The following is a 10,525-nucleotide window of genomic DNA, read 5'->3' on the forward strand; positions in this document are numbered from 1 at the left end:
ATGCGACAAAGTCGCTAGATCTAGCGGCATTTCAACTTCTTCCGCGACAAAAAATATTTTGATGTCGACTTTTGAAGCCAAGCATTTCCAAGTTGTGAAACGTTAATACTATTTTCATTATAGCACTGGTAACTGTATATATCCCTGGAATTTAAATTAATTTGACATTTTCGTAATTCTAACACTGGAAATGGAAGTTTCAAAGTACAAAGATGCACCGGGTGTCAATACTTAACAAGGGCACATAATAAGGAATAAAATTAGGATATTAAAGCCTAGTACATACTTCCACGTGAAGTGAACGTTCGCCAGTGGAGAAAGTGAACTTTTGACATTGCTCACTGGTACACACTTGTGAGTACACGTTGTGAACATGCGGAAACCAAATGTCAAAGCATCACCAACAGTTCCCGTACATTTTGCACGTGAATTGCCCGTGAACGAAAACTCTCCACTTTGTTATCCACTCAGCTTCACGAGCAAGTTCACGGGTGAACCAAAAACTGAAATTTGTATGGGTTCACGAGATGGTTCACAAGTATGTACTAGGCTTAAAGCATAGTACATACTTCCTCGTGAAGTGAACGTTCGCCAGTGGAGAAAGTAAACTTTTTACATTGCTCACTGGTACACACTTGTGATTACACGATGTGAACATGCGGAAACCAAATGTCAAAGCTTCACCAACAGTTCCCGTACATTTTGCACGTGAATTGCCCGTGAACGAAAACTCTCCACTTTGTTCTCCACTCAGCTTCACGAGCAAGTTCACGGGTGAACCAAAAACTGAAATTTGTATGGGTTCACGAGATGGTTCACAAGTATGTACTAGGCTTAAGGAACAATGGTAAAATAAAAGATCTATCTAAATGCAGCGTAAGTTAAGTTATCTAAGATCTAATTTCTTAAAAAATCACAATTTACTTACAGATAGGTATGTCTTTGAACAAATTAAAGATAAATTTAAAGATGATCATCGCTCTGATACTTTGAATCCAGAACATGAGGTAGCAGCATGCTTAAGGTTCTTCGCTGATGGAAACTACCAACATGGAGTAGGGAAAAATTACCAAAAAATCTGCTATTGGCTAAACAGCTTTTTCGAGTATCTTCAAGAAAACGCTGGATATAATGAAACATACTTTATGTAAGAACTGGATATCCTTAAAGATGTCGAAAGAAGAAATCCAGCGGTCCGAAACGCATTTTTTGAAAGGACAGGCTTCCCGGGAGTCATTGGCTGTGTGGATGGCGCACTTATGTTAAAATAGTTGCCCCCATAGAAAATAAGCATCTGTTTCTAACCCACAAGAGACATTTCAGCCTCAACGTAATGATTGTAATAATCTCAAGCTAAAATAAAATTATAGGTACATAGTCTTATTCATTTCTTTTGTTTCGTTTTAGATTTGTGACTTTAAAATGCAGATAAGAGCTGTAAATGCTAATTATCAAGGAGACAATCACGACTTTCACGTCTGGGCTTTGAGTCCAGAACTTCGTTTTTTTACCGAAGCTATTTAAGATAAAGTTGGTTGCTAGGTGCGTCAATATATTTCCAACAACCACCAGGACACAGAGCGTTGAGAGCTGCTTCAATAAATCTCATAATAATGCAAGAAATATAGTTGAACAAACTATAGGCTTATTAAAAAACAGGTTTCGGTGCCGCACAAATTGTTAATGTTTTCTACTGCTTATAGTGATTACGGTAACATAGAAAATGTGGATAGTATAGAAGCAGAAAGGGATCAGGAACCCGACCAAGGTCTACCAAGCTCCCTTCTCAACCAGGCTGCCGTAATGAGAAATAAAATTGCTACACAATTCTCTCAATAAATTTATTACAAACATAAAAAAACAAAACTTAATAATTCATGCATAAACAAAATGACTATAGCCTCCTTGGCGTTTATGATTTTATGGATTAAGATCTGGACCCCATTTCTTAAGACTATATGTATTTTAAAAATAACAAATAATTATTAGTCTTGTAAAGTTTTATGAAACGAGGCCTGCTTATATTACAAATGGAATCATTTCATCATTACATTAGTTTTTGAAATCTCAATTTCAGGGTTGTGAAATTGCATCTCTTTAAGCTTTTTTTTATCTATGTCACACGTATATTCCACCTATCTATACACCCTTTTGAGATGTACTGTTGAGTCTTGCAAGGTTTTAGCTGTGTCCTGCAAGATATTTGTGGTGTCCTGCAATGCTTTTGTTGTGGCCTGAAGAAAGTTTTCATATGGTTGTAATAAGACGACTGATTTTCGACCTGCTTCCTAAGAAGTAGAATATACGAAAAAGTCTTTTGTCGGCAGTTCGAGTTAGCGTTTTTATCACCTTTGATATTCTCTGCATCTACTGAAGTTGTGTTTGATGATGATGGTTCACTGGCTGCTTGTCCATTATCTGTTCCAAACGATTTTGCTCCAATGCTATTGATAGATTCGTTGGTATGTATCAAGGCAATGACAGCTTCCTCCAATGGTGTGAACGATTTCTGTTTATGGGGACTACCACCTGTGCCCGTGATCTCCTTTTCATTTTTGCCGCCAACTTTTTTTTGATGTACGTCTTATGGTCGCTCCAATCAAAACCTTTAAAAAAACACACACAACGTACGTATGTATATAGTTTAATCATGCACACCGATCAAATCATGAACAAACCTTTTTCCAACCAGCTACATCTCGTTGACGTCCATCCAGTTGGTTGAGTTTGTCAGCAATCCTTCTCATCTTCTGTGGACCTTTTCGTGTAATTTCTTGCTATATCGAGTTTTTCTTGAATTAAATTAACCAAATACTCGATTTGTTTGGTTGTTGTTTTTTTGTTTCTTACATTTTGTTTATAATTTGAACAATTCGGAACAAAATCCGCAAACAATTTCTGGCGGAGGATATCGGAAAAATAAATTTAAAAGCTGTCAAAATACCGCTCAAAAAAGCACTGCATCGCACTGCAATGCACTCTAACGCAAAACGCCGGTCTGCGTTTCATTATGTCGGACAAATGTTACGATCACCTGTCTGAAAGAATACCGCAAAGAAAAATCTTACGATTCGCACAAAATCGGAGAACTGTCCGCTCCAACGGATACTTCGCTAGCCCTAGAAAGATAACCATATTTCATAGACCATAAGTGATACACATGATTTATACGTCCATTCTAGGGCTAGGGCAGATTGTAAACAAAAACAGCTGATGGCTGCTGTCAAAACAAATATTTCATTTTAAAATGAATTTGGTCGTGGTAAGTAGTATTATTTATACAATTTCCTTACAAAATACGAATTATTGCTTTTTTTATTTACAGAATATGGAAGAGAAAAAAAACTTTGAGAATAAAAACCCAGTGACTATTTGCGGCACTGGCCGTTCTTTTATGATCTGCCAGAGTTTCAAACGCTCTTTGTTAAGCGAGGAACCGGAATTCACTATGGCTACTGGCGTGACGACCCCAAGGACGAGGAAGACTAGCTCATAGTTCGTAATGACGTTTCCAAGGGAAGCGTCTTCGAACTTGTCGCCACAAATATGTTCAACGCTTTCGCTTACTACCTGTAGAAAGACTTTCCCGTAACTCCGTTCAATTACACGGATTTGGGAGATATGAGAAAGCGAAAGGCGATAAGTTCATTTGTAAGAAAAAGTATGAAAGAAAATCTCTGGTGGAGGCTATGTATGTCGCAGCCGGCTAGGAAAATTTGCGCCAAAACATTCCACAATGTGGGAATCGTTGTTCTAGTAAATAAAACCACAACAGTGGTCTACCGCCTTTTGATGGACAGCGATGCCAACATCAAGAAGTTCGTCAGTCCTTTGGACAAGCCAGGTGAGTCCTAAAAGGAAAAAACCAAAAAGATAGTCATAGGAATGGACTCAGTATTTTGGATTGAATTTGTTGTGAAAGAAGAAGAAAATGTTTTAAACAAAATTAATTTTTATTGTAACAGTTTTGTTTGTTGTTGATTTTATGATATACTAGCTTTTTACCCGCGGCTTCGCCCGCAGTGGAGAAATTAAATGAGTATGAGAGATAAAGGGTAAGGGTATAACAATAGAAATAAGTCAATATAATAACTAAATTTTATTGCTTTGCTGAGATCAACAATTTTTAAAAATTACTACAGGCAATGAAGTTTCAACACCTTAATATATACTTATTGAAATGCAACAACAAATGTTAAAATATTTTTCACCGTAACAAAAATAAATAATTCTGAATTCTAAAAATTTAAAAAAATAAAATACAAAGTATTAATTTAAGATATTTGTATAGACAATGTTATAAGTTTTCCGTCGGGTGCAAATATGTGTAAATTCCTGGCATTAGAAACACGTGAACAGGCTACATAAAGTTGACCATGAGAGAAGCATGGGTTTTCCAAATGCACTCCTGCTACCTGTAATGTTTGTCCTTGTGCCTTGTTTATAGTATATATATATATTTATATACAGCAAAGCTAAGCTTGACGGGAAACTGAACCCTTTTAAATTGGAATGGAAGGTCAGTGGGAATAATTGATATCCGAGGTATTATAACACTATTTCCCTTACCGACACCTGTTAAAATGGTAGCACCAAGTATGTTCTGTCCCAATTTTGTTATCCGAAGCTTTGTTCCATTACATAGCCGAGGCGAGCATCTAGATTTCGCATAAACATTACTGGAACATTTAGTTTCAATTGAAGTTTATGTGTCTATATACACCCGATAGTTCAAGTGAATTTAAAAACTCCACAGGATATGAAGTACTTAGTTCCGTATCCATAATTGTATCCATTGACAAATATTCCTTCATTTCTCCTTGAACCTCGTTTAAAATGTCAGTGTTGCTCCTATTTACAATTTCATTTCTTCTTCAATAAAACTACCATGCCTCCCATTATATCTGCACTATCTCGCAGGTCCTGGAGGGTCCGGTTTAAAGCTTCTATAGCCTTCTTGTGAGACATTGTACTTTTATCGCACACTAAAAGATTGCATTCTCGCAGCATCCTACCTCGTGAACTATTTTTACCAAAATTACAGAGGGGCGAATCTTCCTGTGCCAAATTCAATGGTAATTTTAAAACGGAATGTGCCGTACGACCGCCCTTTAATAGCGTCGCGGCAATACCTGACGAAGCTACAGCAACGGACATTAATAATAAGTTAAGCAAAAACATTTTCCCAGTTCCTCCTGGTGCGTCGAGAAAGAAGAGTCCACCACTGCCGGAGTCTATTTTACGTAAAACTTGATGGAAAACATGATTTGGCTCTGGAAGTAATTGAGGGACTAATTCTGCTACTTGATGTTGCAGTGCTATGAAATCATAATCTAGCTCTCGTGCAATTTCATTATCAAAATCATCTACATTGTCTCGTCGAGGGCTGGACATTCCAAAATCATCTAATCTTTTTCCAACCATCGTAAAAACCTTGTTTTCGATTATAATAATTAGCGTTTTATTGTAGCCATGTTCATTGAACTTGCAGTTGATGTAAAATATCTTCCGCATGTATTCTTTGTATACTTATTCCAAAGAGTTTGAGGGTTAGAAAGACCGCAAGAAGATAAAAGCGTAGCGTTAAGTTCCCTGAATTACCTGGCGATCGGAATTGTACAGCTTCCTACATAGTTTCATCCCAATGATTGTCATTTTCTAACAGTCGCTGAGCTTCACATGCTTTTCGGTAAGTTTGACATACCTGACCATTGACAGTTTTTAGTTTTGTAAAGCTAATTGATGTTCAAATGGTAGACATGTGCATTCAAGAGGACACAAGCGTCCACAGGTTTTTTCTCAAAACCCACCTCTGTCTATCAACTCCTACTCTCACCTCCCCGCGGTGAACATCGGGTGCCTAGTACCTCAACTGGAGATTGGGTTCCAACCCCAGTGGAAAGTTGTTGGGGCAGCAAACGAGAGAGGGGGGGAGAGGTGTTTCCACTAAGGCACCTCTCCTTATCCAGGCGGCAGCGGACAAATTCTCGAGATAGAATCAACGGTAACGTCTACAGTTCCAGTAAGGTTGAACTACTTAGTGAACACCTTATAGGGCTTCTTCAACATATTCGGAGCCCAGGCCTGTAAGGAGCGGTTTATCCGGCTCCCCTTCCTTGGAGTTATACTAAGGATCTGGCTCTCCAGGTTGGGGGTTGTGCCGTCGGGGTGACTTCCTGGCCACGTAAAAATACCTTAAGTTTCGAAACACCAACAAGCCTCGGATACGGACGGATTCACTGTTGACAACCCACGCAAACGAAATAAGGACAACGAACTTCGGATATGTACGTGGAATGTTAGGTCCCTTAACAGACCACGTGCAGCCGAACAATTAGCGGAAGCCCTAAACTGCTGCAAGGCAGATATTACAGCCATCCAAGAAGTGCGATGGGATGGACCGGGAAAACGCAAACTAAAAGACTGCGATATCTACTACGGCGACTGCTACCGAGAACAAAGACAGCGTCTATTTGGGTGTGGATTTGTTGTTGGAACTAGGCTCAGGAAAAAAATTGAGTTTCAACAGTGTGAGCGAGCGCATCACGACAATCCGCATCAAGGCTAAATTCGCCAACATAAGCCTAATATGCGCGCATGCCCCAACAGAGGAGAAAGATGAAGACACCAAAGACATATTCTTCGAGCTCTTGGACAAGACATATGAGCAGTGCCCTGGCTATGACATTAAAATTGTCTTAGGAGATTTTAATGCCAAGCTAGGAAGAGAAGACATCTTTGGTGGCATAATCGGGAGATACAGCCTGCACGACACTACCTCCGACAACGGATTCAGGCTGGTCGATTTCGCTGCGGGGCGAGACGTTCTGGTAGCTAGTATGCAGTTCACGCATCTTAATATCCACAAGGGGACATGGAAATCTCCTGATCAATCAACCGTCAACCAGATTGACCATATTGCGATCGACGCACGACACTTCTCCAGTATCCAGGATATCCGAACACTACGAGAGGCCAACATTGACTCGGACCACTACCTCGTTGTAGCCAAGGTACGGCTACGGATATCCCGATCCAAGCCAAAATAAGGAAGTACTGTGAGAAGATTCGACGTTAGACGGCTACAATCGCAAGAGACTGCCATGTCCTTTTCCGATCGAGTCTCTAATAACCTCCTAAGGAGTCCTATGCTTCCTGCATTAAGCATTGAAAACCAGTGGCAACATTGCCTTGCAGCCATCAGAGATGCCGCCTCTGAAGTGCTAGGTTTCGCACGGCCACCACAGCGAAACCCCTGGTTTGACGACGAATGCCGGCAAGCGCACGCAGCGAAACAAGAGGCATACAAAACGGCGCTGCACAAAAGGACTAGAGCTGCTCGCGAGCTCTACGAGCAGAAGAGGAGAGAGGAACACTGGCTTCTTAGATGGAAAAAAAGAGAGCATGAGAAGCGCGCGATCGAGGAGATAGAGGGATGTCACAACAGGAATGATGTTCGTAAATTTTACCAAAAGGTAAAAAAAACCTCCCAAGGGTACCAGCCACGAACCGAAGCCTGTAAAGACGATCAAGGGAACATCGTAGTAGAACCACAGTCGATGCTGAGAATATGGAAAGATCACTTCTCCAAATTATATAACGGCGACGACGAACCGAATTCCGCTGTAAGGGTAATAGAACCACTCAACCTCGGCGACGCAGATCAACAATTCCGCCTACCCGACCTTGACGAAGTGAAGATAGCTATATCTAAACTTAAGTCAAACAATGCTGCTGGAGCTGACGGCATCACCGCCGAACTATTCAAAGCAGCAGTCGATGACTTGGTAGGGAGCATGCACCAACTCATCTGCAAAATTTGGTCGGAAGAAAGCATGCCCGATGAGTGGAATCTCAGCATAGTGTGCCCGATACATAAGAAAAGAGACCCTCTAAACTGCGCCAACTACAGAGGCATCAGTCTCCTTAACATTGCGTATAAGATCCTCTCTGCCGTATTATGTGAACGTCTGAAGCCATTCGTCAACAACCTGATTGGTCCTTATCAGTGTGGCTTCAGACCAGGAAAGTCCACTATCGACCAAATATTCACACTACGGCAGATCTTGGAAAAAACCCATGAGCTTCAAATCGATACCCACCATCTCTTTATCGATTTTAAAGCCGCGTATGACAGCATCTATAGGGAAGAGCTCTACCGAGCAATGTCTAGTTTTGACATCCCTGTCAAACTTATCCGTTTGTGCAGAATGACGATGGAGAATGCACGCTGCTCTATCAAGGTCGGAAAAGATCTTACCGATGCATTTGATGTCAAAAAAGGTTTTAGACAAGGTGATGCACTGTCATGCGACTTCTTCAACATCTTTCTGGAAAGAATTGTGCAAAACTCAACCGTCAACACTAGAGGCACAATCTTCCAAAGGTCCACCAATTACTCAGATACGCAGATGATATTGACATAATTGGAAGATCAAAGTGTGAAGTCAGTGGAGCGTTTCTGAGCATTGCGACGGAAGCGAAGAAGATAGGTTTAGTGGTCAATGAGGGCAAGACCAAGTATATGCTGTCATCAAAAAAGGACTCTGAACGACGACGTCTTGGACAAAACGTCACCATGGACAGCTATAACTTTGAGGTAGTTAAGGACTTTGTCTACCTAGGCACCGCTATTAATGCAGACAACGACATCAAACGAAGAATAATTCTTGCAAATCGCTGCTTCTTTGGACTTAGAAGGCAATTTAGAAGTAAAGTCCTCTCTCGAGCATGTAAAATCACCATCTATAAGACACTCATCATCCCGGTTCTCATTTATGGCGCTGAGGCCTGGACCCTGTCAAAGAAAGATGAGAGCGTCTTAGGATGCTTCGAGAGAAAAATTCTTCGGGTGATTTTTGGTCCCGTACGCATAGATGGAGAATGGAGGAGAAGATATAACGACGAACTGTACGGGCTGTACAGTGACACTGACCTAGTTAGCAGAATTAAAGTCCAACGGCTTAGATGGCTAGGTCATGTAGAGCGGATGGACATCAACGCTCCAGCCCGGAAGGTCTTCGAATCCAATCCCGAGGGAAGATGCAATAGAGGAAGACCGCGACTCAGGTGGCGCACCCAGGTGGGAGAGGACCTCAACCAACTTGGCGTGCGAAACTGGAGACAGCTAGCTAGGGACCGAGCTGGCTGGAGACGCTTGTTGGTTGGGGCCCAGGTCCGCCCCGGACTGTAGCGCCACCATATCTTCGTGCTTGATAAGTTTGTATTTCGTTGAGGGCCTGTACAGCACCTTCATTACGCAGATTGAAGATCACGTGATCGCTTCCTTTATTGATATACTTGCAAATACATTTTATTGCACGCACAGAATTGCAAGCTTCAACATTAATGTGGGCGTTCAATAATTTACACAAAATCGGGGAACAGGGAACTACTACGAGTACGAATGTTAACTTGTTTACCACCATCAGTAGGCGACCTACGTCTGTATAGGGATTAAATTAAATAAATAAATTTCTCGAGGATACTTTTTTGTGCACTTGCCATTTTGCATGCAAGGTGACGCTGGATTGCGAGCTCCACAGAGATCGTGTATCATATTGTTAATAACCGTGTCATACAGATTTTTATCTTCTTCTGGATCTGGAATTCCAGCGCAAATTTTGCTGTCAATTTGATTAGGAATTAGCTTCTGCTTTAGCCAAATTAATATGTGCACATGTGGTAGACCTCGTTTCTGCCATTCAATAGAGTACATATGGCACTGGACGTCTCCAAATATTTTTCCTTTTGTTACAACGTTCAATAACTTTTGGACCTTTAATCGAAATACGCGGGCAACTATGTCATGTCGATCAGTGGCCTTTTGCCCAGACATAAGCTCTTGAGTTATATCCTGCCACGAAGGATTACAGGTAAAAGTTACGAAGAGATCAGGCCTATAGTAAGTTCGTAGATAAGAAAATGCGTCTTGCGTGTACTCATGGAGATAACGGGGGCTGTTCACAAAAGTGGACGGCAAAATAACCATTTTGTCAATGTGGTTAGGTCTGATATTATTCTCTGCGCTAATCGCATCTTGTAAATGTATGTAATTTTCAGCTCGTATTTTTTTCTAGTTTAGAGAAATGTAACGAAGACTTTCGCTCTCTACTTTAATATACATATCTACCAAGAATTGATGAAAAAGTTGACTTGTACGCAGAAGAAGGTTGAAGTCATGCTCTCGAAGCATCATGTAATACGCATAAAAGTCCATGCAGGAAACGTTTTTATTTGGAATTGGTTGTACCGTTGTTGGATTAATAAGTGAAATATTAAAATGATATACAGATTCTCCTTTACTGAAAATTAGTGGGTACTGCAAAGCATCATAGAAACTTCATTACTATGATGCTAGATGACGTTGAAGTAGCTAAATTTGACGATATTTTGACAAACAATTTTCTTATTTTTCGTAAATTTTTGTTTAATAAAAAGTATCCTATGTTACTTCTAATACCTTCAAGAGTGTATGTGCAAAGTTTCATGATGATCGATTTAGTAGTTTTTGCGTGAAAGCGGA

At 40.6% G+C, this 10,525-nt stretch overlaps 1 protein-coding gene across 1 annotated transcript; it reads right to left on the reverse strand.

Moving 5' to 3' along the window:
* Positions 1-9,366: 9,366 nt before the first annotated feature.
* On the reverse strand, positions 9,367-9,991 carry LOC129945363 (uncharacterized). Its single transcript, XM_056055056.1, has 2 exons — positions 9,489-9,991; positions 9,367-9,445 (listed from the first exon to the last, which is right to left on the reverse strand). Exons 1-2 carry the CDS (start codon positions 9,989-9,991, stop codon positions 9,367-9,369), a joined length of 582 nt encoding a protein of 193 aa, XP_055911031.1.
* Positions 9,992-10,525: the final 534 nt, after the last annotated feature.

The sequence above is a fragment of the Eupeodes corollae genome, chromosome 1 (assembly GCF_945859685.1).
Source record: "Eupeodes corollae chromosome 1, idEupCoro1.1, whole genome shotgun sequence".
NCBI classification, from domain to species: Eukaryota; Metazoa; Arthropoda; class Insecta; order Diptera; family Syrphidae; genus Eupeodes; species Eupeodes corollae.